The sequence below is a fragment of the Galeopterus variegatus genome, unplaced genomic scaffold (assembly GCF_000696425.1).
Source record: "Galeopterus variegatus unplaced genomic scaffold, G_variegatus-3.0.2 Scaffold4334, whole genome shotgun sequence".
Lineage (NCBI taxonomy): Eukaryota > Metazoa > Chordata > Mammalia > Dermoptera > Cynocephalidae > Galeopterus > Galeopterus variegatus.
In genome coordinates this window covers 79,644-105,866 of record NW_007730445.1, presented here as the reverse complement: position 1 = coordinate 105,866, position 26,223 = coordinate 79,644, and the positions used below count along the sequence as shown (strand labels likewise).

At 54.4% G+C, this 26,223-nt stretch overlaps 1 protein-coding gene across 1 annotated transcript in view; it reads left to right on the top strand.

The window, feature by feature from the left end:
• Positions 1–26,223, top strand: part of COL5A1 (collagen, type V, alpha 1) — a 137,657-nt gene that overhangs the window by 87,883 nt on the left and 23,551 nt on the right. The window contains exons 32-52 of the mRNA XM_008587336.1: positions 1,164–1,217; positions 6,259–6,303; positions 6,426–6,479; positions 7,216–7,260; positions 7,716–7,769; positions 8,857–8,910; positions 12,080–12,133; positions 13,042–13,149; positions 14,602–14,691; positions 14,789–14,842; positions 16,148–16,255; positions 18,604–18,711; positions 19,653–19,706; positions 21,104–21,157; positions 21,254–21,361; positions 22,197–22,250; positions 22,353–22,460; positions 23,842–23,895; positions 24,590–24,697; positions 25,353–25,406; positions 25,695–25,748. Coding sequence (XP_008585558.1) covers positions 1,164–1,217; positions 6,259–6,303; positions 6,426–6,479; positions 7,216–7,260; positions 7,716–7,769; positions 8,857–8,910; positions 12,080–12,133; positions 13,042–13,149; positions 14,602–14,691; positions 14,789–14,842; positions 16,148–16,255; positions 18,604–18,711; positions 19,653–19,706; positions 21,104–21,157; positions 21,254–21,361; positions 22,197–22,250; positions 22,353–22,460; positions 23,842–23,895; positions 24,590–24,697; positions 25,353–25,406; positions 25,695–25,748 — 1,476 coding nt within the window. The remainder of the gene's footprint in view (positions 1–1,163; positions 1,218–6,258; positions 6,304–6,425; positions 6,480–7,215; positions 7,261–7,715; positions 7,770–8,856; positions 8,911–12,079; positions 12,134–13,041; positions 13,150–14,601; positions 14,692–14,788; positions 14,843–16,147; positions 16,256–18,603; positions 18,712–19,652; positions 19,707–21,103; positions 21,158–21,253; positions 21,362–22,196; positions 22,251–22,352; positions 22,461–23,841; positions 23,896–24,589; positions 24,698–25,352; positions 25,407–25,694; positions 25,749–26,223) is intronic.

Here is a 26,223-nt window from a genome sequence, read left to right as displayed (position 1 = left end):
TGGTGGGTGGGTGGATGGATGGGTGGGTGGATGAGTGGATGAGTGGATGGTGGGTGGGTGGATGGATGGGTGGGTGGATGAGTGGATGAGTGGATGGTGGGTGGGTGGATGGATGGATGGGTGCATGGATGGGTGGGTGAGTGGATGGATGGATGGATGGGTGCATGGATGGATGGGTGGGTGGATGGATGGATGGGTGCATGGATGGGTGGGTGAGTAGATGGATGGGTGGATGAATGGATGGGTGGATGGATGGTTGTGTGGATGGATGGATGGATGGGTGGGTGGATGGATGGATGGGTGGATGGATGGGTGGGTGGATGGATGGATGGGTGGGTGGATGGATGGGTGGATGAGTGGATGGTGGGTGGGTGGATGGATGGATGGATGGATGGTGGGAGGGTGAGTGGATGGGTGGGTGGTAGGGGGGATGGGTTTTGGATAGCTGAATGGGTGGATGGCAGGGTGGATGGATGTGTAGATGAATGGATGGGTGGATGGATGGATGGTTGTGTGGATGGATGGATGGATGGGTGGGTGGTGGGTGGGTGGGTAGATGGATGAGTGGATGGATGGGTGGATGGATGAGTGGATGGATGGATGGATGGATTGGTGGGTGGATGGATGAGTGGGTGGGTAGATGGATTGATTGGTGGGTGGATGGTCGTGTGGATGGATGAGTGGGTGGGTAGATGGATTGATTGGTGGGTGGATGGTCACGTGGATGGATGAGTGGGTGGATGGGTGGGTAGGTGGGTAGATGGATCGATGGATGGATGAGTGGATGGATGAGTGGATGGATGGGTGGAGGGTGGGTGAGTGGATGGGTGGATGGATGGATGAGTGGGTGGGTAGATGGATTGATTGGTGGGTGGATGGTCGTGTGGATGGATGAGTGGGTGGGTAGATGGATTGATTGGTGGGTGGATGGTCACGTGGATGGATGAGTGGATGGATGGATGGAGGGTCAGTGAGTGGATGGGTGGGTGGTAGGGAGGATGGGTGTTGGATAGCTGCGTGGGTGGGGAGCAGGTAGAAGGGTGGGTGGGTAGAGTCCGTGTCGGAGGCTGTGAGCTACACCACACACTCTTCCCCCAGTTGGCACACGTGATTTAATTCATCCTTCTGACACAACTTTCAATCTTCTTCCTAACTCTCTGTAGGGTTCCATTGGATTCCCTGGATTTCCTGGTGCCAATGGAGAGAAAGGCGGCAGGGTAAGGACAGCCTGGTCTCTAGTCAAGCAGTTCGTTCCACTGCCTTGGTATTTAACGGGTTGGTTCTCCAGTCAACGGCCTGTTTATTTCTCATCCATTTTGCTGCCAAAACTGCTTTCCAGAACAGCCTCCCTTAAGCTCTTTCCAGACACGAGGCTGGGCAGGCATAAGACAGGAGAGGCAGCGGGCAGGAGAGGAGAGTGTGCTGAGATCTAATCACATGATCCAGTGCTCCTTCAGGTCCTTAGTGAGCACCAGATCCTTCTCTTCCTTCCCAAGGTGACTTTTCCTCCAAGCTAATTTTAAGAGGAAGGGAAAAAAGGAATTATCTTTTTTATGTCCCGCCACCTCCTCTAGTTCAAATTCAGGATGTGTCATTTCTTCCTGGTTATTAGCAGGCTGCCACCGTTGTAACACCTGCCATGGTGCATGTATGTGGCTTGGGTCCCCTTTGCTATTTCTCTGAACAAAGGTGCTCCGGGCCTGGGCGGAGGGAGCTGTGTTCTCCCCACTTGCTGAAGTCCCTGATGGCCCAGGAGCTGCCCAGGATGCCCCTGGGTGAAGTCACAGTGCCTGAGCATGACCATTCAGGAAAACCGGAGCAAGATAGTCATTTGGGGCCTTGGACCAGAGCTGGCCCTGCCCCAGGCATGTGGGGGACAGGGAGGCATGCCGAGGTGTGCGTGCTGGCAGCGTCTGCAGAGCAGACCTGGGAGGACCCGCTCCTCAGAAGGACGGCTGCACTCTCTCAAGCTGTGGCTGCCTAGCCCCAGTCTGCACCCCGCCCCAGGCGCAGACGGAGCCCCCGGACGCAGCTCCTTGGAGCGTGCTGGTCGTTGTGAACGCTGTGTTAAAGCAGAGTCGGTGTGCTCCCTGCAAGGCAGGGAGAGGGACTCCAAGACCTGTGAGCACACAGTGCATCCTGCCAGATTCAGAAAAACGGGGACTGTGCAAGTCGACGGCATGGACATCTCTGTCATCTACCTGTCACCTGTCTAGTATTGATCTATCTGTGTCTGTCTGTCTGCCTGTCACCCATCCGTCCCCATCTGTCATCTGTTTTCTATTACCTGTCTACCTTCTGCTGTCCATCTGTCTGTCTCTATCGCCTATTGTTTTATGTACCCATCTGCATCTGTCTGTGTCGGCTAGCTGTCTCCCGTCTGTCTCTGTCTACCTGTCTACCTGTCACCTGTCTATTATTTATATCTATATCTATCCACCTGTCACCTGTCTATTATTATCTCTATCTATCTGTAATTCTTCTGCCTGGAAACAGTCTGACTGATGTCTCTGGGGAGAAGCTGGCCTCTGGAAGAGTCACAGGTGCCACTTGTGACAAGTGGCTCAGGATCGCGTAAGCATGGGGAACACTGGGGTGACCAGGATGGAGAGGTCCTGTGCTGGGGACCTTTCATGCTACACTGTAGTGAGAATCTCCAGGAGAGGGATGTGGCCTTTAGCAGCTGGTAGTGTGGCCACAAACCTCTTCCATGGGAGAACATGTGGCACCAGGGATCGAGGCCCCCCCGTGGGTCTCAGCTTACCTCCCGGGCTCCTGACTGGCACTCTGCCCCTCACACTCTTGGCCTCCCCATCCCTGAGATGAGGAGTTTGGACAAGTGCTCTGGGTACCCACGGACCCCCACTGGCCGTTGACTTGGGCTTCAGTGCTGTGGGTCCCCAGCCAAAACACAAAGTCTGAGTCAAGTAAGACCTGCCAGGCAGCTGCCAGGTGCCCTATGCCCTAACCGCAGATGGGAGCGAGTCACAGCCTCTGCGGCATCCACGACCCTTGTGACATCTAAATGTCCAGCCCGGGTGGGGGACATTCTGTCCGCTGCTGCTCCGTGATCTGGGCACAGCTCACGACACAGACTTCAGGCCGGGAGCACGAGGCCATTTGTTTCCCTGCGAGCACGCGGTGCTGGTGTTTGATGCATCCTGAGGTGGAGCCCTGGCCATCTTTATCTCCCATCACAGATAATCAGGGCCTCCTGGTCAGGAGTCTGAGTACAGTTGTCACATGAGAACTGTCTGTGCTGTCCCCACTGCAGAAAGATGTCCAAAATTCTGGGGCAGTTTTTGTGACGGGGCCATTGCTCTGTGCCTGGTGCTGGGAGTGACAGGGAAGGTGGGCGCTGTCGGGTCCACAAGGCTGGGCCAGTCCCTCCTGATGGTCTGCAGAGGCTGGAGCCGGGCTGTCCTTGCAAACGGGCCTGTCCTCTTTTGTTCACTGGTGATACCTCATGTCCAGTCACCCAGAGGCCTCTGGATGCAGCTTGTCCTCCGGGCCTTGGTGAACAGACGCTGTCTCCCAGGTCCGCTGCGGTGGCTGTCTTCGTGCCGCCCTTGGGCTTTGGACTTCATAGTCACAGGCGTTTCATCTGGAGGCAGTTCATTTACTTAAACACACATGTTGCTTAAGTCCTTCTGAGTGCCAGCAGCTTTGCCAGGCATTGGGGACTCAAGAGATCAAACCAGATGTCCCCCACCATCCAGAGAGGAACACCCAATGACCAGTGCTTGTAAAGGATGAGCGTTGTGATGAAGGACCAGGGTGACATGGGGGCAGTTCACAGAGCCAGAGGCTAACCCCAGAGGTCCAGGGAGGCTTCCTGGAGGCAATGACATTTCTGCTGAGACCTGTACGAGGGACGGAAGTTGGAGATGTGGGGTAGGAAAAGTGGGCAGAGGACAGGTGGGGAGGCGGCAGGAGCCGGCAGGAGGCTGGCACGTGGCTGAGCCCAGCAAGCAGACACGTGGCCGGGGAGAGGGCTGCGGAGCCCGGCCAAGGCCTTGTTGTCACTTCAGGGGGTAGCTCTTTATCCCAGGGCGGCAGGGACGTATTGAAGGGGTTAGGCAGGGGAGTGACAAGGGGAGATTTTTAAAATTAGCCCTGTTCCTGTGTGGGGAAGGGACGGGAAGCCAACAGGAGGGCGGTGAAGGGACAGCTGCTGGGAGGGCCGTGCTCTTCTGGAGAGCTCTTGGGGTGTCTCTTGGCTGTTCTGGCCAGGCGGGTGCTCCTAGGCGCTGCGATGCTGGGCGTGACCGATGTGTGTGTGGACAAGTGTGTGTGTGTCTGCTTCCCGTCCGAGGGCTGCCTGCCCTTCTGTCTGCCTGGTCCTCACTTCTGCAGAGCTAGTGGCTTGGTCCCATGGGCCGTGAAATGTGGGTTAGATGTGACAAACACCAGGAACATATCTGAGTTGCAGCATAGAGCCAGCTGTAGCCAAAGCAGGAGAAATGGGCCTGAGCAAAGCGGTGGCCCCTCACTGGCCTTTGCCTTGGGCCAAGGCGGGTCCCAGGAGGCCCTGCCCGGGAAGAGGACTGGGCCAGGCCTTTGGAAATACCCACCAGTGACCAGAAGACTTCTACCTGTGTTTGCCTCTTGGCTCGAGCAAAGAACATCAGCAAAGCTTCTTCTGGGACTGTCCGTTCTTTCCAGGGAGGACGGGAAAACGGGAGCTCTCATTTGCTAAGGACACTGTTTTGGAGGCTTGCGGGATATTCTGTTTAACAGCGTCACTTACCATGACCCAGAACTCTTCAGCTGGGTTCATTTACAAAGAAAACTGATGAGCGGGATGCCACTGGGAGGCTCAGTTGGAATTTGTGGCCGAGACTGTATTCTGCTCCTGCCAAGACCCAGTGCATATGCCTTGGGTGCGACTAGTGCAGGTCATAGCTGAGAGCCATTTGTGCTGCCAGGTTAGAGCCTCGGCGGGTCAGGGTGGTACTAAGTTAGGGTCAGGGTTTTTTTTTTTTTTTTCCTTTTTGTCTTTTTTTTTTCGTGACCGGTAATGGGATCGCAACCCTCGGTGTCGTGCCCGCACCGCGCTCAACCAGTGAGCGGACCAGTCTCTATATGGGATCCGAACCCTTGGCGGGAGCGCCGCCGCACTCCCAAGCGCTGCACTCTACCGAGTGCGCCACCGGGCCGGCCCAAGGGGTTTTGTTTTGATGGGGGGTGGGAGTGAGAAAACCTGGCAGCCAGGGCTCATCCGAATGCCAAAACGTAACCAGGGTTGGTCATGGGTAAAACATTTATCATGTGAAGAAAGCAGATGTTTCATTAATTTTCATATGCAAATATTTACTTGAAGCCAGAGGATATTGCTATATAATTAAAGCACTGGAGCCAGAGTGCATTGTTAAAAAGCAACATATTTAACTCATCATTATAAATGGTTTTATTAAATACATTTCAAAATGGGGGGCTTTAGAAAGCAGTTTTGATTCTGGCAGCAAATGAATGAAGCATGCTGCAGGAGAGCTTATCAGGGGGGCTTCAGCAGTGCAGATCTGTCTCAGGCTTTGTCGTGAGAAACCAGAATAAATTTCAGGGAAAGGGTTTGAGAAGCGGTGGAGGTGCAGGGCTGTGCTCAGCCTGTGACTTCCACGTGCTGCAGGTAAGCTGCATTTTCCAGCTGTTACAGCTTCGCTTTGGGAAACAACGAACGCGGTGCATTTGTTTTCTTTGGTTTGGAAAATGCAAAACAATAACAGAAAAAGGGTCTAAATTCTATTAGAAGAGAAGCAGGTGACTCTTGGATATAGGACTTATATATTAAATTGCAAGTTGCTTGTCTGCAGAGCCTGCTGAAAATTTAATGGCTAATATTCTTAACTGTAGCGAAAGTAAATTATGTATGAAAGGCATCGACTTTCTTCTCTTTTCTTGCAATAATGATTTCCCCCCTGCTGAGATAGAGAGGAGCAAGGCGGGAGCGAGCAAGGCGGGGAGACTGAGATGAGGGGAGGGAGGCGGGCGGAGATGCTTTGAGGACGGAAAGCCAGATAACGGTAGTAAACATTCATCAGGCTGGAGGAAGAAAATTGGATTTCAGCAGAGCTGTGCAGGAGTGCGGGGCTCTGTGTGTGACTGTGCAGGGGCGTCCTCGCCCTGATAAACCTCCTATTCAAGCGAAGATGTTGAAGTTTTTCCCAGCCTTGATCTTGCATTCACCCAGGGGAGGGACGTCACCTAAGCAGTGCCAGGCATTTCAAGTGACTGACCGTCCCTCTTCTCTGATTCTAGGGCACTCCTGGGAAGCCCGGACCACGGGGGCAGCGAGGCCCCACGGTAACCATCCTTTTGGCTGGAGGGCCGTCTTGGAGAAACCGGAGCACGTGTGGGGATGGGGGAGGTGGTCTCCACGAGTCTGAGCTACTTGGGCTGAACTCCCTTCTCTCCTGTGTGTCCAGGGTCCGAGGGGCGAGAGAGGCCCGCGGGGCATCACGGGGAAGCCCGGCCCCAAGGTATGTGTCTGGTCCCCTCTGTGGTGGCCGGCATGAGCTGAGCTGCAATGCTACAGAGCCACTGAGCACCTGCGGGCGGCCCACGTCCTTTTCCATTTGAAAAATAAATAGGTTTTCTTGGGAGTATTTAAGAAGGAGCTGGTCTCCTCCAGTAGCCTCAGGACAGTTAGATCAAGCTGAGCACGTGCCTAGGGCGGCACCCACGGGGCAGGGTTTGTGGCAGAGCAGAGGCAGGACCAGCCCCCTGCCCACTGGCACCTAAGAGAGCAGCTCCGTGGCCCTGGGAGACCAGGTCCAGCCATAGATCACCTAGTCCTAGTGGGGAGACCTTACTTATGGAAAAGGGGTTCGAAAGCTGCAAAGAGTTTTTTTTTGCTAGAAATCTGTAGAAAGTTCTCTCTGGCACGGGTGAAATCTTCAAACATACTCTCCACTGAGACGTGTTGAAGCCAACTCTTCCGATCATGAATCTGGAAGCAAACCTCAGCCCGTGGGCTGTGCCTGCCCTGTCTAGTAAACTCCAAAGTAGGCCCCTGCCGGCTGAGTGTTAGAGGTGGGAGGACACGCGAGCTCTGGGAGCCGTGGGTCAGCGCTGATGTGCTCTGCCCTGCACAGAGGGTCGAGGCCACCCTGAGAAGAGCAGCAGACAGCATGGACTCAGCATTTTTGATGAAGTCGTGGGCCAGACTGTTTAATAATAGTAATAAGCTTTTCTCTGCTCTCCCTCCCTTCCAAGGGCAACTCTGGCGGTGATGGCCCAGCCGGGCCTCCTGGCGAACGGGTAAGCGCCTCCAGCCCAGCTCCTGCCTCCAGTGTGCCCTCCGCCCATGGCAGGGTGGGCTGGGGACAGTGGGGCACACCTCCACCTGCTGAGGGAGAGGGTTTCCTCAGGTCCCGGCAGAGCCTCATTCCCTGGGAGTGACGGCTTCCGTCAGTCTGAGATGTGTCCATTTGGCCTGGGGTGGGGTTTGGGAGGTGGCTCGGATGTCCTCGGCCCTGCCCTAACCCTAGGGCCCTGTGACCTTGCTCTGTGACCCCTGATGGGGCCTCCTGTTTCTCATAGGGGAGGGAGGGGCTGGAGTAAAGTGAGAAAGGTCATGAGGGCAGTGAGAAATGACGCCTGCGCGCAGAGCGCCAGGGACACGGTGAAGACAGTGCGGGGTAGGGGGAGCTGCTGGGTCCCGACATGCTGGGGAGAGGACTTCTGTCCTCACTCTGGCCATTCTCTGTCCTCAGGGACCCAACGGACCCCAAGGACCCACCGGGTTTCCTGGACCAAAGGGCCCCCCCGTAAGTAGTTTCTCCTTGCTGGGCTGGCATGGGTTGGCAACTCCGGCCATGTGTCTTGGGCACGCTTGTCCTTCCCACAGGCTCTTCACAGTGGGCTGTGGGAAGGGAGGCACGTGGGGGAGCTCTGGTGGGGTCAGCACGAGGGGAACAGCCTCCCGGCTGACAGGCAGTTTGCAGCCATAGCCATCTGCCCGGTCCTCCTGCGCTGGAGAGAGCTGCACTAGGGATTCCTTTCTCACCTGGACCATCGTGATTTTCCAGCTGGCGGCTGTGTTAGTGTCCTGTGGCTGCCATAACAAATTGCCAAAAACCAACAGAAATGTATTCTCTCACAGTGCCGGGGGCCAGAGTCTGAGATGGAAGTGTCAGCGGGGCTGGTGCCTTCCGCAGGCCGTGGGCGTGATTCTGTGCCTCTCTCAGCACCTGGTAGCTGCTGCCGTGCTTGGGGCCCCCTGGCTTGTAGACGCATCGCCCTGGTCTCTGCCTCTGTCCTCATGTGGCTTCTCCTCTCTGTGGCTCCCTGTGTCTTCAGATCTCTCTTTTTGTAAGGACGCCAGTCACTGGAGTGGGGCCCACTCTCCTTAGTGTGACTTCATGTAACTGGGTTACGCTGGCAAAGACCTTATTTCCAAGTGAGGTCACAGGCACAGGTTCCAGGAGTTAGGACTTCAGCATGTTTGGGGGGACAAAATTCTACTTATAGCAGGTACAATATATTTCTTCTAATACCCCCTAAAACGGAAAGGCATCCGACAGTGGGGATTACTGCCTCACGGGGCGTGAGAGTGGCCAGTGGCCAGGAAGGAGTGCGACTTTCAAGCCAGGCAGACTTGGGTCCCAGCACGGCTCGAGCCACCCAGCTGGGCCTGGGGACTGGCCTCTCCCTGGGAGGCAAGGATGATAATTGTGTTCTTAATTTTATCATCACTGTCACTGTGACTGTGGGCGATCCCCTTTCTCAGAGGAAGTTGAAAGCAAGAGTCATTGAAATCAAAGGGTAATTTTGTTGCCACCCGTGGCATTAAATCCTGAAGGTGGGTGCTTCTCAGAACTGAATGAATCTTCTTTCCTTTGATTCTTTTTTCAGGGCCCCCCAGGCAAGGATGGGCTCCCGGGACACCCTGGACAGAGAGGCGAGACTGTGAGTATTGTATTTGCTGGCTGCCCCACAGCCCTGTGCATGGACGCTCCATGTGCTGCCCCCCACGGTCCAGGAGGACCCTCCGGGCTTGGGAGAGAACTATCAACCTTGGGAAGGCTTCTCAAGGACTGGGCCATCTTCTGTTGACTTGGGGTCAGGCTGTGGGGGGACCCTGATGCAGAACAGCTGTGCAGGCCAGCAGCACCCTGTGCTGTCACAGGGCAGATGGCAGGTGCTGCCTTTTTGCTGGTCTTAGCAACTTTGGTCAAAGGCCACATTTAAAACCATCAGGATGCAAACAAAGTATCATCGGCGTACTGAAATCTCATGCATGGGAATTTTTTTTCTTCTCCAGAATAATTGTGAGTGCAATTTAACTTGAATTGCATGTTTTAAATTGGAGAGGAGTTGGAAAGGTTCTGCAGTTTCAACTGTGTCATTCAGTTATTTCATGTGGCAGAATTTCAAGAGAAGGGCCAGGTGTCTTGCATGGACCCCGGCTGTGTTTCTGTAGGTCGTTCAGCTCCAATCCAGGGGTTCGGAGGATGCCTGTGACTTCCTCTTTTATAGCAAAGGAGATGGGTCCCCAGTTGTGTTGAAATTTGGCCCTTTTTGGCACTTGACTGTGAACCTGATCGGCATCTTTGCAATCATAGGATCACCTTTGACCCTGCCCTTACCTTTAGAAATGCATATCACAGGCTACATCATCTATGATAAAGAACCCCAACGTTTTCAGTTGGAAGAAAAAGCATTTATCAGAACTATGATCATTTCATGGCCCCATCAGCCATTTGGGATTTGGCCCAGTTCACGGAAGGCGTGTCTTGGGAAAGGGTGGAGGACCACCTTGACCGTGGTCATACCTGTGACCCTGGGGCTCCGGGCTTGCAACAGCTGGGGCTTCGCACTGTCGTGTGACTTCCTTGCCGCAGTGCTGTGTTCCTTCTCTGGGCGTGCACCTGCTTTGTCCGTGTGAAGGACGAATCACACAGGTGTAAACCCTTCCCACCAAGGAGCTGCTGACAGAACGGCCCTTTGTCTCTGTAGCCTGTAACCCCTGGCGAAGCCTTCTCAGGTGCCATATTTAATGTGCTCTTGGTGTCCGCTTTTTAAAAATATCCCTTTTGTGTCTCTTTGGTTCATTGTGATGAAACCTCTTTTAATTATACCTTCGCCGGTGTTCTGCGTAGCACACGCTGGCTGATAAATGGAGATTACGTGGCTCTTTTGTTTATAGAGAAAAATTAAAACATTTCTTCTGAGCTTTGCATGTTTTTTTCTCATGCCTTGCCAAGGAGACAAGATAAGAGGTTTTGCGTGCTGTCTGCTTTTCTTCCTCGGACTTGTTCTGGAAAGAGGCTGGTAGAATAATTAAGCTGCTTGTCTTTGCTGGGGGAGTTATATATGCACTTTCCAGCTACCTGCTGCTGTGCCCAGCTGCCCCCATAGACACGGGCTCAACAGCAAGGCTGGTGGAAGCCCCTGCCTCTGAGCCCCACCTGGAACGTGGCGTCTCCTCCATGGGCTAGTCCAGACACACCCTCCAGAAAGGTCTTTCCCAGGGTGTTGACTTTCTCTTTCTTTTGAAAATGGAAACACGAGTGGTCATTATTTCCTCTAAATGTGAGCCAAAAGCCTATTTCTCTTTCAGCAAGGAGCTGATGACAAATTCTATCCTCTGCAGCATGGGTGGTCCCCAACCATGGGCCAGAGGGGGAGGCCTTTCTTGCCTTAGATATTAACATGGACTTTAGCAAAACTTAACCAAGGCTCCTGCCGCCCCCAGGCATGTCTGCTCTGGTCCACTGAGTGGGGAAAGCCCCCTGTTCAACACCCCTTGTTTCTGACCCTGTGGGTGTAACCTGCAGAGAATGCTGCATTTAAAGTGACCCTTCTGGGAATGTTCCCTCCCTCTGTTAGACCATGGCACTACTGTGGTCTTTCTTTCCTTCCATCCTTTCTCTCTTAGCTCCCACATAAGAGTGAGCACATGCATTATTTATCCCTCTGTGCTTTGCTTATTTCACTCAACATAAGTTTCTCCAGGGCTACAAAGTGGAATGCGGGGAAGGAGGTTGGGGGATAATTGGGTGGGGACAAGGGGTACAAAAGTAATTTCTGGTAATGGGTATGCCCCCAGTATGAATCTGGCCCTCACATCATGGGCAGGAGGGGGGACAATCAGCTTTATATCTCATGAATATTCTTAATAAATAAAAATAAATAAATAAGTGAGCGTTGTGGCCCATCATGTGCACCTTAGCTGGGCTTAAAGAAGAGAGTCGTCCTAGAATTGGCAGAGAAGCTGCATCTGCTGTAGGCTCACAGGGCCAGCAGCTAAGTGTGGAATCTTAAATGCCTGCATCCTGGCTGCCAGACTGAGGTCATGAGGCCATGAGCCCAGTGAGGGGGTCTGCTCACCCTCCAGTCCTAGCTGTGACCTCAGAGCTAGCCACTGCCCTCTCCAGCGTCTAGGGCTTCCTTTTAAGGCCTCCTGGTGCAGCGAACGCATGTCCCTGCCAGTGTAATGTGGCACCTGCAGATGGCATCTCACAGGCACCTGCTATGCTCTGCAGATGCGCCCAGAAATTAAGCCTGCATTGCCTTAAGGTTATTTCTGTCCTGTGAAGGAGAGCGTAGGAAGCATAGCAGATACCCAAAGGTAAGCCAGGACTGACGTGCATGTGAGCTTATAGAACAGAAATGAGATATTCTCATGGAATTGAACTAAAATTACACATTCGAGCTGCTGAATTGTGAAAGAAGCAAGTTCCTGCTCTCGCCTGTTTTAAATACACACAGAAGAGCAGGCTGACAAACCCACCTGCCCTGCACGAGAGCCGGTAATGACAAAGGCAGGAACGTCCCCCACCGTCACTGATGAGAAACAGCCCAGAGGCAGCGCCCACGTCTAGAAATGGCACCGAGTCTACGCAGAAAGTGACACGCAGTGACTGTGATAAAGATGATGTTTCTCAGCATAAAAACAGTGGTGGGAAAGCGGCTGGTGAAACTAACTTGTCTGTCTTCATTACCTTCATGAAATTAATACAAAAGTGAAACAGGAGAAAGGGGCCTCTCGGAGCAAGTCTGGAGCATCCACCATTGGGGAGAGGGCGGGTGGGGGGTGGGCAGCAGTCTCAGCGTGGCGCCTCTCTCTCGACAGGGCTTCCAAGGCAAGACTGGCCCTCCAGGCCCCCCCGGCGTGGTCGGCCCTCAGGTGAGTCACAGCACACCCGGGGCCTAGGGGTCAGCTGGCATCAGCCACCCACACAGGAGGGAGGCCCGTGGCCCAGGTGTTAGCTCCCCCATGATGCCAGGGGCAGGTGCTGTTGGTAGGGAACCTTACATCCCCACGCATATTAACATGAGCAGATTTGCCCCCAGAGGGGGAGGCCACGTTGAGAGAAGAAAGGGCACGTCTAAGAGCACTTGACGTGGACCCAGCACGCAAAACATCAATGGCTGCTGAGCCTTGCAGGGCTGTAGGCACCAGACCAGAGCCAGGCTTGGGAGTCTGGCTTTTGCACCAGGGCGGGGGCCAGCTCTGTCCACTTGTCCTTGCTGGGGGCACCCAAGGCGGCCGAATTCTCCTGCCACTGGCCCTGTCCGCATGCTGTGGGCCGGCTGTTCTCACGGCCAGCAGATCAGTGAGGGGCGTGGCTCAGAGCAGCCAAGTGGGGCGGCTGTCACCTGTCTTAGGAACCTCACGCCTGGTGCAGTGGTGCATAAGACAGCGACTGCTGCAGCCACAGAGCTGAAGGACCTGTGGGCTTTCGCCCTGCTGTGGCTTTTTTCCTCTCCTGCAGCTGGTTCAGCTGTCCCTGCTACATCCCGGGATGTGCAGGCCTGGCTGGCCTCCTGCAAGGCATCAGGTGGGGGGAAGAAGGGTACTCATGGGGCCAGGCAGTGGGCGGCTTAGCAATACCCACCCTGCTTGCTTTGATCTTTTTCTTTCTGAATTTTTGCCGGAAGGAGGAGACCTGCAAGGGAACGTGGAGGTGTGGTGGGCCTGCAGCGGGCCCTTTGCCTCCAGGGCTAGGACTATCCCTAGACTTAGGGAGAGAAGGTCACTCCTTCATGTGTCACTTCAGACTGTCTTGTGGCTGACTCTGATTCTCCCCGTAGGGTCCCACGGGAGAAACGGGTCCAATGGGTGAGCGTGGCCACCCTGGGCCTCCCGGCCCCCCTGGTGAACAGGGGCTCCCAGGCCTTGCTGGAAAAGAAGGGACGAAGGTGGGTGTCTCAAGCCTTCCATGGCAGTCTGGGTTTCTCCTGAGGAATCGTTTTGGGACTTTGTCTCTGTTTTCTCTTGCTCTTTTCCAATAATGGGTAATTTCTCAGACAAATGCTCTTCATGCCAGTTTGCTCTAAAACCCATAAATGTAGCTCCACTTTTGCTTGAATTAAACCAGGACTTGAGCTGACCCGCCGCAGGGATGGGATTGTAGAGGAAACACAGGGATCAAAACCGTCCTCGGCCCCTCTGCTGACAGCTCCTTCCCCAGTGCCACGCCTGCTCCCAGAAGGGAATGAAAAGCCCTAACCCTTCGTATGTCTAAAACGAATTTAGTAGAAAGTGATCCTTTTAAAAATCCCCTACTGTAAGATACTAAAAATAAGTTGAAAAAGTGGAAAACCAGCATGTTTCTACCCTACCTCTCAGGGCTGTCTCACACTGTCCCCTTTTGTACCCTGTCCAGCAAGGGTGCCCCACGTTGGGTGTCATAATTTCCTGTGTATTAGCATAAAGGTAAATAGCCTTTCCTTTTCAACTTTTCAATAAGGGATGCAGAAAATAAAAGCTCTCCTGCCTTTTATATGGCCACATACAGGAGTAAGCCTTAAAAAATAGCAAAGCAAATTAAGAAATATTGAAAAAAATTATGTGTGTGTGTGCACTTGAATAAATTCGTGTGTGCTTGGAGATACATACACTCACATGCACATATACATGTGTTCACATGCATATTTGTGTGTGTGTAACCCAGACACAGAGAGAGCCCTCTGACTTGGCGAAGGAGGCCAAGGGCATTTGACCTGCTGGGCTGGGAAGACCCCCATGCTCCCATGTTGGACCCCAGAGAAAATTCTGGCAGCTGTCAACACTTTAATGTACCTCAGGGGAGGTCTAGGCTGAGGTGGTGCCTCTTTAGAAAATGTGGTTTTTAGGCTGGAAGCAAACCCCTTAAGTGAGGAGTCTGTTTAGGGCGACACTTCTAACACCGCGTTAGCCACGGTGCCTGTATCTATGCACCATCTTAGATAATGAGACCCAAGTACTTGAAGAAGGTCGATGGCACCCTCGGCTCCTGCTCAGCCTGTCGTCGCCCTGCAGGACTTGGGAGGGGGAGGGGCTCTGGGACTCCGTGGAGCTTGGTGGAGAGTCACAGTCAAATCCGTCCCTGGATCCACACCCAGAGCTGGCCTGGTAGACGTGGCTCCTGGCGTGGGCTGGGTCAGTGCTCAAGTGTGTGGAGCTGCCAGGGAGCCCAGCCGAGACTCAAATTCATTCTAATGCCAAGGGTCCTGGGGAATCCTCAATCCAACCCAAATCCGAGGTGGATCTTGATACGAAGGCCTTGGCCCAGCTCCCAGCAGACCCTGATCTCAGGCATTGCTCAGGGGCTAGTGAGGGGCCTACAGCCGCTGGCTCCAGGAAGAGCTCATTTCTGGCTCTGTTTTCAGGGTGACCCAGGCCCCGCCGGCCTCCCTGGGAAAGATGGCCCTCCAGGATTACGTGGCTTCCCTGGGGACCGAGGGCTTCCTGGCCCAGTGGTGAGTAAGGGACCAGGCAGGGAGTGCAGTCGGGCAGTGCACAGCCCCGGGGGCTTCTCTCCGTGGTGCCCCTGACCCCACTCTCACTGCTTTGCAGGGAGCTCTTGGACTGAAGGGCAGCGAAGGCCCCCCTGGCCCACCAGGCCCTGCGGTGAGTCAAAACCTGTCCCCTCCTCTTCCTCAGAGCCTACTTTGAAGGCAAGACAGGGCAGTCCCTGAGAGCCCGGAGAGCATGCAGCTGCCCGGGTCCCCACCGTGTGTCCTGGGGAGGACAGGGTGAAGATCGACTTTGGGAGGGCTGTGGACAGTGTGTCCCAAGCTGGTAGCCAGGGTGACAAAGAATCTGGGGGCACATTGTGTGAGGGACAGCGGAGGACTGGGCAGCCTGGAGGGTGGGAGGGGGGACCCTGCGTGGCATGCTGAGACCTGTCCCTGTAGGAGCAAGGAGAAAGCCCACGTGCCCTGTGCATGTCTGGCTTTGGCCAGCAGGGGAGGGGACACACAAAGGTGTCCATGGGCTCTGAGGATGCATCCTCTGGCTGGGCTGCCCACGGCAGGGCTGTGCTGCCCAACACAGGCAGGAGGGCTGTCTGCAGACCCGCTGGTGCAGGGGCCTTTGTCTGCTGTCTACACTAGGGGACCCCTCCCACCTTTAAGATTCCAGTGAAGAGACACCTAAAGATTCCGTGTCCACACTGTCAGCTGTGGTCTGGTGGAATCAATGGGGGGCTGTGAGAGGCTGCCCACCGCCCCCCACCAAGCAGCATGACCTCAGGCTCCTAGCTCTTGGCTGATGGCCCCCTCAGAGGCAAAGGTGTGGGGCTGCCTGAGTTGCCCGATGTCCTGGGCTGGGTTTGAAGGTAGATCACTAAATGACATCCCAGTTTCCCCTAACTGAGCTGTGGGTCATTTGAGAGAGACAGTGGTGGGGAAGTCACATGGAAATGAAAACATCACCTTTCCTGCTGATAAAGGCAGGTGGAGGGCCCGCTGGGCAGCAGTGGCCTCTCAATGTGACCCAGAAATTAGGATGGTGCCCCCCATCAGCAGCGCCTGCGTTGGAGCAAGGCATCCCCCTGTAAAAGCTACAGCATGGAGGGGCGTAGTGGAGCGTGGTGTCCTGTGTGCAGGCAGACCCTAAAAGGAAGAGTGGGCGCCAGGCTCCTAGAAGAGGGAGGTCACTGAAGGCAAACATGAAGGAGGCGTGTTCTCAGACACGGGGGTGGGAGCATGTGTGAGCTTGGAATTTCGGGAGGCCTTGGAAGAGCCAAGAAGGGGCCAGATAGCACACAGCCTCAAATGCTAGACCAAATAGTTTGTCTTTGCAAACGGCCATAGGGAGCTATGGTGGGCTCTAGAGTGAGGGGATCAGTGGCATGATCAAGTGGTGCTTTAGGAAATCATATCCACGCAGTTTGAGAGCCTTGAAACAAACCGTTTTCTTGTCCTACCCCAGGGATCTCCGGGAGAGAGAGGTCCAGCTGGTGCTGCTGGGCCAATTGGAATTCCAGGGAGACCTGGGCCCCAGGGACCTCCAGGGCCTGCTGGAGAGAAGGGGGCTCCTGTAAGTACTCCTCAGATTGGGGGAGGCCTTCTTCTTGGAGGTGCTGGGGTCATCACCATGGCCAGCTTTGTCCCTCCCCCTGTGATGTCTCCACAGGCATTTCTCTGGGGGTTGCAGAATAGGGTGGGGTAAAGTTTGTGATCCTTCCCTAGAAAAGTGCATATGTTCCGAGGTATCTGGACTGAGGCCCAAGGCCAGGACTCCCAGCGCGGCCACCTTTCAGCAAGACAGCTGAGCTGGGGGCTCCGTAGGGAGGTGCCGGACGAAGCTCAGCCTGTCCACACCTGCACGTTGGTGTCCCAGCACGGGAAGACAGAGGGAGGGGTGGAAAGAGTCTGTCCCTTGTAGACTTGGTCTCTGTCCAGCCCCGGAGTGCCATGGATGTGGATGGGCCCAGCTGCCCACTCCTCGCCGCTGGCCCCAGTCTTTTTATGAGAAAGACAGGTATTTAGAACAGGATACTCCTCTTTGTTGGTCTGGGGGAAGACGTGGAGGAAAGATGTCTAGCTAAGGAGGGATGGGAGACGGGCCATGGGAAGACTCCTTCCTCTGTGTCCACCATAAGCCGACCTCTTGGTGAACCCCAAATTTTGCAGACTTTGTGAAACCTCAAGGGTAGGAAGGAGTGTGTCTTAAAACTGCCCAAATCTTGGTCTCACTCCTGGGAAGCAGGCTGCCAGCCACCTTCCCCGATCACTCACAAACCACCACACGCTGCCACTCACGGGAGTGGCTCACCTGTTCACACTTGGCCCGCATGATTTGCAACCTCCCACCTGCCCCTGCATTCACACAGCTGTGGAGACCCAGCAGCTCAACCTCTCGTCTCAATTCGGAGTCAGAACGAGCCTCTGCTTTGGGGCACAGGCGGACGCCAACATGGGGGTCTCTGGTGGAGTTAGGCATGGGTGCTGATGGATTTTGCTGGAAAAGTAAAATTTCCTTGTGTGTTTCGCACCTGGTGGCTAATGGTGGAGACAACAGCCCAGTGACATTCCCTGGGCAAAGATGTCCCCCCCCCCTCCCCCCGCTTGAAACCATGTTGGGAACACCTGCACCATTGCACCATCGAGAAGCCTTGTGATTTGTTATTGGCAATTTTGGTGGCATCTAATCATTTCCAACGAGGCATCCAGGATGTGGGTCCAGCCGGATTCTGTGCCAGAAAACTGAAGCCTATTGGGCTTTTAGCACGTATAGAGTGCACAGAATTTGGTGTTGGAAACAGCTTGGTTCATTGTCTCAAGAGAGTAAATACAGTATTTAAGCAGAAACCTTGCAAGAGCTGTACTCTCTGGGGAGAAGCTTGTCATTCCCAGAATAGCTCCAGCGAGAAGGAAAGGTCGAGAAAAGGTCAGGGCATCTCCAAGAACTGCTGGCCTGACCAGTGACGCAGGACAGGACAGTTCCATGAAAGCCATCCTGTTAGCCTTGGCATTTTCTGGCTTGCCTGGGGTGGCTGTTTATACCACAAGAGCTACACCTGAGGCATGGGAAGCGGGTGGTGGCAGGCAGGCAGGGATGAGATGGGAGAGTGACGTGTGCGTGAATGCCAGCCACGTGTAGGTTCCAACACCGAATGTACTTTTCTCTTCATGTCCTCCTCCCCCATGTGCACACCCTCTTTCTGTGTATCTGTTGGAAGAAAGGGACTCCTGGCTGGGTGAGAACGTTCATGCCACTCAGAGTGATGCAGAGGCTGATAAATCTGAGCAAAGCAGAAGCTTAGAAAGGGTCACTGGAGATCACTGAGAGGCAGTGAGCAGGGATATGAATCAAAGTTATGAGGACAGGAAGGATAGCGTGTGCACGTGTGTGTGCGTATGTGCATCCGTGTGTGTGCGTGTCCGTGTGTGCACGTTCATGTGCTTGTCTGTGCTGTGTGTGTGCATGCACACTGATGTGTGTGTGTGTGCAGGAAGGGTGTTTGTGGAAAATCGAAAGAGTGAGAAAGTTGGTGCTGGAGGCCCTCCTGGTCCCTTGGCTTGTCTCCTGGTTACTAGCTTAGATGATTCCACGCACAGGCTCAGGAATTTGGTTGGCTGGGTTTGAATCCTGGGTCTACTGCTTGCTAACTGTGCCTCAGTCTCCCCCTCTATGAAAGAGCAGCCCTTCACAGGATTAAATGTGTATTAAATGAAGCAATGTACTGGAAGTTCATGGTCCAGGGCGGGGCTCAGAGTCGGCCCTCCATGTGCCTGGCTGCAATCCATTAGGACTGTGGTGAAAGTCACTCCCCAAGAGCTCCCAGCTTCCTGCCCAAGGGTTCCTCCCTCGAGTGACAAGCTGGTGATGGGATATTCCCACCATGGAGCTACGTTTGACCAGAGATCTTCTGTCCTCTCTAGGGCGAGAAAGGCCCTCAAGGCCCTGCTGGCCGAGATGGTCTCCAGGGTCCTGTGGGGCTGCCTGGTCCAGCTGGCCCTGTGGGTCCCCCAGGAGAAGATGGAGATAAGGTAAGGAAACACGGGCAGGTGCATGGCCACACCGGGCCAGGCTGGCAGGTGCAAGTGACAGTAGTCTGCATGCGGGCGTGGAAGCTCCGTCATCAGAGCCACTGCACCCATCCTGCCGTCCTGGTGCTAGTGGGTGCTTTTGAAGCAGTGAAGAAATAATGGTAATAAATGAAATCTCCAGCATGCTGGAGGGGCTTTAGAAACCGTTTTCCTCTGTAAAGTTTTAATGTTGCCCCCGACATTGGCCGTTAGTAGCTGGAGCAAAGAAAAATGCTCCCTGCTCCCCCTGAATCATTTCAAATTCTGAATCTGCAGAGCCCGATATAATGAGGTTTTACCCAATATCTATTTTTAAATGTCTTCACTGGAATTATCAAGGCTCCCTTTCATTTAACGTGTGCTTTATAATTCTAATGCTGTTGCTGCAGGAGCTCATATTTTATATTTCATTTAATGAAGACAGTGAAACTGAGCTCTTTGGTTTAACTTTGCATTTATGGTAACTCTCTGGTGACATTCCCAACTTTGTCACCTCCACACAGATGATGCTTTACATCTCAGGGTGGAAGACAGCCCTGCACCAACAGAAACACTGAGGAGCTTTTAATAACTTCTTTGGAAACATAGTAACTGCCTATTATTACGTTGTCATGTTAGCAGTCCAATTTGGAAAAGAAAGTAAATATTTTCAATATGACTTTTCCCACATTTTCAAGTCTATTAAAATCCTATATACCATAAGACGAAGACCTCATCCTTTTTGGTCCTTGTATTAAAAAGGAAATCAAATTAATATATGGAAACATTTCTCCTTAGGAAATTTATAGGGCCACGTGGAGTGGAGATGATTTTTAATCTCCAGGAAAAATTAATTCTGGGGAACAGAAAAGGTCCACATGGTCACTGCGCTGTGTAATGGAGTCTTCCCCATCTTTCCCTAGGGAGAGATCGGAGAGCCAGGGCAGAAGGGCAGCAAGGGGGACAAAGGCGAGCAGGTAAGAGGTGGCGGGTGAGTGCAGGTGCGTGCCACGTTTAGAGGTGCCACGCATGGGGCCACGTGCTCGGCGTGACGTGTGTCATTACCAACATTGCTGATTGGTTTTCTTTCCTGTTGAAGTCTGGTGTGTGTGTGTGTGTGTGTGTGTGTGTGCGTGCGTGCGTGCGTGCGTGCGCACAGATGCTCCTCTACCTATGGTGGGCTACGTCCTGATAAATGCACCGTAGTTGAAACTATCCTAAATTGAAAATGCATTGAATACACCTCCCTGCCGAGCATCCGAGCTTAGCCCAGCCTACATGAGACGTGCTCAGACGCTTACGTTAGCCCACGGCAGGGCAAAGTCATCTGACACAAAGCCAGTTCTGTCACCGTGTGATGTGCTGAATCCGGACTGGAAGTGGAAGCAGGATGGGTGTGCGGGACTCGGGGTGCGGCTTCCTCTGAGCGCACCCCGCTTTTGCCTCTTTTGGGCTGTCGTAGGTCGGGGACCGTCTGTGTGCACATGTGTGTGTGGATGTCCAGCTGTGAGTCCGTCTCTCAGTGTTAAATGATGAGCAGGAAGCATCCACGGGCTTTGTGAAATAAATTAATTGAGCAATTTTGTCCTTGAGGTTCTCGGTTCTGCGGACGCACTCGCTGCCCTCCGGTGCTGAGGAGGCAGAACATTCTGGCAGCAGCAGCGGCAGCACCATTGGCCAAATGCCCGTTAATTTTTCCCTCCTTTATTTCTCTTCATCTGTTCAGAAATACTAGTGTGTTCTTGCCCAAGCCCATCACTCGACGACCAGCTTCTTCCTGGCGGCTGTGATTTGTCTCCTGGCCTCCTGCACAGTTGGCCTATCACCTGACATTTTTATCCCCAGGCAGGAGGGACCCATGGCCCTCTGGGCTGCACCTGGGGCTGTGCACTTTCACCTCGGGTCAGGCTCCCTCCCTCCACGCTCCCTGTGCCTACAGTGGTGAAATGAGTTTGTAGAAGGCACGTGGCCGCAGGAGTCACTGTGCCGGGTGCGAGGGCTTTGGAGGCACACCCCACCTTGGCCACGGATGAGCTGCATGATCTCAGGTCCTCATTATTAAGTGGGGCCTCCTGTACCATATCGTGGTGTATGGTGGGAGCTAAGAGGACATGGGGTTCTGTCCTCTAGCGCAGCGTAGGTGGAAGCTGCCTCTGCTGCCTGTAATGGGGTGCTGGGGGCTGAACCCAGAACCTCAACAATGTTCCAGAGCCTGCAATGGGCTTGTGCTGGGGTGTCGATTTGGGGGTTGAACCGCTGACCTGGGCTGCATTGGCCCCCTGAGCTGACCAGCCCCTGCTGGGACGTGATTGACCCCCTCCCTAGCCCTCATCTATGATTCGAGAAGCAACTGTCTCTGTCTTGTTCCCCACAGGGTCCCCCTGGACCTACAGGTCCTCAAGGCCCCATCGGACAGCCAGGCCCCTCGGTGAGTACCTGGTTAATGTCCCGCAGAAAGTCCCGAGCCCCTAGAGCTGCTGTATGACCAGGAGCTTGTCCTCACCCTTGACTTATTTCCCTGCAGGGAGCCGATGGTGAGCCAGGTCCTCGTGGCCAGCAGGGCCTTTTTGGGCAGAAAGGCGATGAAGGTCCACGAGGTTTTCCTGGGCCCCCCGGGCCAGTGGGGCTGCAGGTAACTGTGGATTCTCACTTCAGTTGCCTCCTGGGTCTTTGCTGTGTACCTCCTCCTGTCTTTGCAAAAACGGGGAGACTAAGACAAGGTTGCGGGGGGCCTCCTGGGGCTCCCCCATCCATGGGACATTCTGCAAATTTCCAGAATTCCAGATCTGTCCCTATCGGCTGCTCTGAAGCAGTCAGATGTATTTGCATGTTCATTGTAGAAACTTGGTAAATACTGATAAATTGTAAAAAAAGAAAACAAAAATGACTTCTAAACATACTTCCTAGAAATGAGAACTGTGAACACTCGCACATTTCATTCCCATACCTTTTAAATGCATGTGCTCCTATTCACATAGGCACATATGTCATTGTATTTGGTTTTTGCAAAATCTGATCCTGCCATATGTTGTACAGAAAGTTTGTACCCAGCATTTTCCCTCTCATTTTGCATTACGAGGCATGTTGAATGTCATTAAGTACTCTTTGAACACATGACTTTTTATTTATTTTGGAAAACAAGATTTTTAGTCACTGCGTAGTAATCCAGCACATGGTGGTGACATAATTTATCCAAACATTTCCTGCTGTTGGCTCATTAGGTTTTATTGTTTTATGGGACACTGCCATAAGTACCTTTGCCATAAATCTTTGCATTCTTCTCTAATTAATTCCCCGGGCTGGTTTGGAGGCCTGGAATCACAGGATTTCCTCATGCTCAGCTGTTCGTGTAGAAGCACATTCCAGGGGCTTCTGGAGGCTCCGTGGCGTCGTGTTGCTGAGACAGTGAGGGAAGTGTATGCGTGTTTGGCAGAACAGCACTTAACTGCAAAGTTTCCTATTCTCAGGGTCTGCCGGGACCTCCGGGTGAAAAGGGCGAGACAGGAGATGTGGGCCAGATGGTAAGTGTGACCGGACACCAAGACCTTGCCACTACAGCTGGTTCTGATTTTGAGGGGGACGTTTGTGTTTTCTCTGGGCTCAATGACCTCTCCTTTTCCTAGGGCCCTCCTGGTCCCCCTGGCCCCCGAGGACCCTCTGGAGCTCCAGGTGCTGATGGGCCACAAGGTCCTCCAGGTGGAATAGGAAATCCTGGTGCTGTGGGAGAGAAGGTGATGCCTCTTACCTGGTACAGGGGCAGATTGACTGCTTGGGAGAATCAGTGTGTGTGTGTGTGTGTGTGTGTGTGTATGTGTGTGTGCGCGCACAGAGATGTGCAAGGGTGTGGCTGGGTTATCCTATGAAGTTCAGACTGCACCTTAGAAGACTTGTAGAATGGAACTGGAGAACTCTGGCATGTTTATTTGTGACACCCTTTTGTAGAATTTCCAAAAGAGGCACCCACCAGCAAAGCCCCTGCCACCTTCCCCAAGATTTAGCCCTGAGGGAAATTACCATCTATTCCTGGAAGTGCTGCAGTTGCCATGCTAGCAGATTCCATTTCAGTTGAATCCTTCCTTTCTTTTTCATACAGACTGGGGTCCTCTGCTTTGACCTGAGTGATTTTAGGGCCCCAACCCTGCAGATGACTCCATGAACACGATGGGCCCATGTGTGCACGCGTGCGCATGTGTGCATTGTGCATGTGTGTGCACGCGTGCGCATGTGTGCATTGTGCATATATGTGCATGTGTGCGGTGTGCATGTATGCGTGTATGTGCACGCAGTGTGTGACCATGCAAGATCTGCCCCCACATCAGTGCTCACAAGTGTGCTCTGCCTTAAAGGCACTTGTCTCCGTTTCTTTGGGTAAGAGGGAAGACGAGGATGTACGTCCATGCACTTGAGCTCCCCATATACCATTTCCAAGACTTTCTTTCTGACATTAGTCCATTAAATTGAAAAAAGTCTGCCATCACTGCCCGTTTCTTATGACAGGAGAATTACAGAGCAGTCCTCCCTGCTAAGACCACAGGGTAATGGCATGCAGCTTCTGCCCAGGGAGCAGCGTCTTCCTCCCAGCGCCCCCACCGCGGGCACACGTCCATGTTCATCTGCTGCCACGACACACGCCCCTTCCCAACCTCCTTCCCAGGAGCCTGCGCTCCCTGAGGATATCATGTGCTCTCCTCCCTGCCTCTGCCCCAGCCGTCCCCCCGCCTGCAGTGCCCCAGCCGTCCCCCCGCCTGCAGTGCCGTCCTGCCCCTGTAACTTAGATCCTCCTAATCATCCTCCAGAGCCCCCAGCACATTGTTCTCTGGAGAGCCTCCTTTGCCAGCGTGCCTCTTAATCTGGGCGCCCCTCTCTGTGCTCTCCTCTCTGCGTCCATCACGTGCAGGTGTCTAACTGGCACCACTTCACACCCTGCGTAGGGTGACTGTTTCCTCACGAGCCTCCCCATCCGATCCTGGGAGCCATCTCGGGACAGTGACACTGTCCCACCCACCCCTGGGTCCCTGGTGCCCGATGGCAGGCAGGCAGGATCTGGCAAGTGCTTGAAGCTAGAGTCCCCGTTCCCATCCCTGCAGTAACGCTGCCACCTTGTCTCCTCAGGGGGAGCCTGGCGAGGCTGGTGAGCCTGGCCTTCCGGGAGAAGGAGGTCCCCTGGTGAGTGAGCAGGTTTTGGGGGGTGTGGGGGGCATGTGACAAGAGGGAGAAAAGACAGGGGCTGACTCTGCCTCAGTTTTCCCATCCATGAAATGGGGGTCACACGCCTCTGGTGCCTGCGTCCCTGAGTGGCTGGCAGTCCCTCCACTGTCTGTGGTGCTCCAGGCCCCTTCCCGGGGTTCAGTAAATGTAGGAACAACTGTTGCTACCTGTCACCCCAGACGTTGAAGTTCCATCCTGGAATATCTCGGCCTTTGAAAGTCGGAGGAGCGCTTATGGCGAGGCAGCTGGGCAGACAGGGGTGTCCAGGGCTCCCGTCTGCTCCCTCCACCCGAGAACCGTGGCGTTGGTGGGCGCTGCTCGAGGGCCTCGTAGCCTGCTGTCGAATCAAGGATTTGGCTCCTCCTGTATGGAGCTGAGTCTTGGCCTAAAGGACCCTGTAAAGCCGGGGGTTCCTCTGGCCTCCTTGTGGTACACACTGGGGCGACACTCACAGGGGGTTGCTGAGGGTGGGGGAGTGGGCCCAGTGCCTGGCCCCCTGGCAGGGCTCAGCAGATACTTGGAAAGGGCCATCTGCCCGCTCTGAGAGGCAGGACAGGCACGCCAGGGAGGCAGACCATAGACCCATGCCCACCTTGCTCTGGGCAGCCGCATGGTTGGCCCTGAGACCTGGACACCGGCCTCTCCCCTGCAGGGACCCAAAGGAGAAAGGGGAGAGAAGGGCGAGTCAGGCCCTTCTGGTGCTGCAGGACCCCCTGGACCCAAAGGCCCTCCCGGAGACGACGGTCCCAAAGGCAGCCCGGTGAGTAGTCCTGTGACACCTTGGGTGCCCCAGAGCGGGGTGGGCCTCTGCACCCCATGCCACCTGACACACCGGCAGTGAGCTCTGCCCAGGGAGTGCCTCATGACCATTTCGTGTCTTGGGGTGATTCTTCCCAAGTCTAGACATTTGCACACCAGCTGCTGGACCACAGCAGTGGAGATGAGAAAGAGCGGACCTGGATTAGCGGGGAGGCCTTCAGGAGGTGGTCTTTGTGGTCTAGGCAGCGCCAAGACACACCACACAGGAGGGCTCCAGGCTATGCCCCTTCTTTGGCCCACCCTGGTCTTGCAGCAGGAGGGGCTTCCGAGGCAGGTCTGGAAGCCTGAAGGTCCAGTTCTAGGCTCAGCCTGGAGTGCTCAGGAGTGGACAGTGGCAGGATGCCCGCCCTTTGCACATCTCTGGGAAACAGGACCGACCCCTGCCCTGCCCACTGGTCAGGCTTGCTGGCTCAGTGAGCTGCTGTACAAGAAAGGCCTTTCGGCGTCAGGAAGGACACAGAGGTGCTGGTGTTGGTGGAATGTTCTAGGAGCTGAGTGGCGACTGGGTGGTCCCGAGGCAGCCACAGGCTCGGCAGGGCATGGTCTGGCTTGGGTTGCTCACAACCTGGGCCTCCCTCTCTCCCTGTCCCTTGCAGGGCCCAGTGGGTTTTCCTGGAGATCCTGGACCCCCCGGAGAGCCTGGCCCTGCGGTAGGTGTCCTGGATGGCAGAGCCACTCCGTCCCACAGCCGGGGACCTGCCTTTCCAGCCCTATTTTCTATTCTTTCTGCTTGTTTCTTTCGGGTGAATTTTCTCTGGGGTGCAGTGCTCTCCCCCAGGCATCTGCCTCTGGTGAGACGAAGAGAGCGTCTCCCCACTTCCGAGCACTTGTGTGCCACGCCGGGTGGGCTGTGGTTTTCGGGAAGGTGCCTGGGGTGCTGGGGGTGGACTCGGGGTGCCATCCAGGGAATAGTGAGGAACTTGCTTTTGTCCCCACAGGGTCAAGATGGTCCCCCCGGCGACAAAGGAGACGACGGTGAGCCCGGGCAGACGGTGAGTTCACTCGTGACCAGTGTCCTCTACAGGTTCTGATGCGGCTTCTCGGTGGAGGGTGTCAGTGTGTTCTTGGGACTTTGCAACATGTTTCGTGCATTTCTGAGAAAAACCCAAGCCGAGTTCCCTTATGATATCGACTCTTGACTGTAGCAGGGGCTCACAAACCCCTTCGAGGATCTGTTGAAAGCTGGGCCCTCTTCCAAGAAGAAAAAAACGCACGTACAGTCCTCCTGGAGATTTTGTGTGCAGCTCCTGGGATTCCACAACTCGCCCCCAAAAGCTTGGCCATGAACGTCCTGCCTGCCAGTGCCTCCCCTTAGGGCCCCTTCTCTTTTAGCCTTGACTGAGCTCACACTGGACGTTGAGGGTTTTAGACACGACTGCAAGCCAACATAGTCTCTCTGGGATGGGACTGACCCCAACAGTCCCCTGGGCAGGACTCTGCTTGGAGCTAACTCCCTGCAGGTCTCCC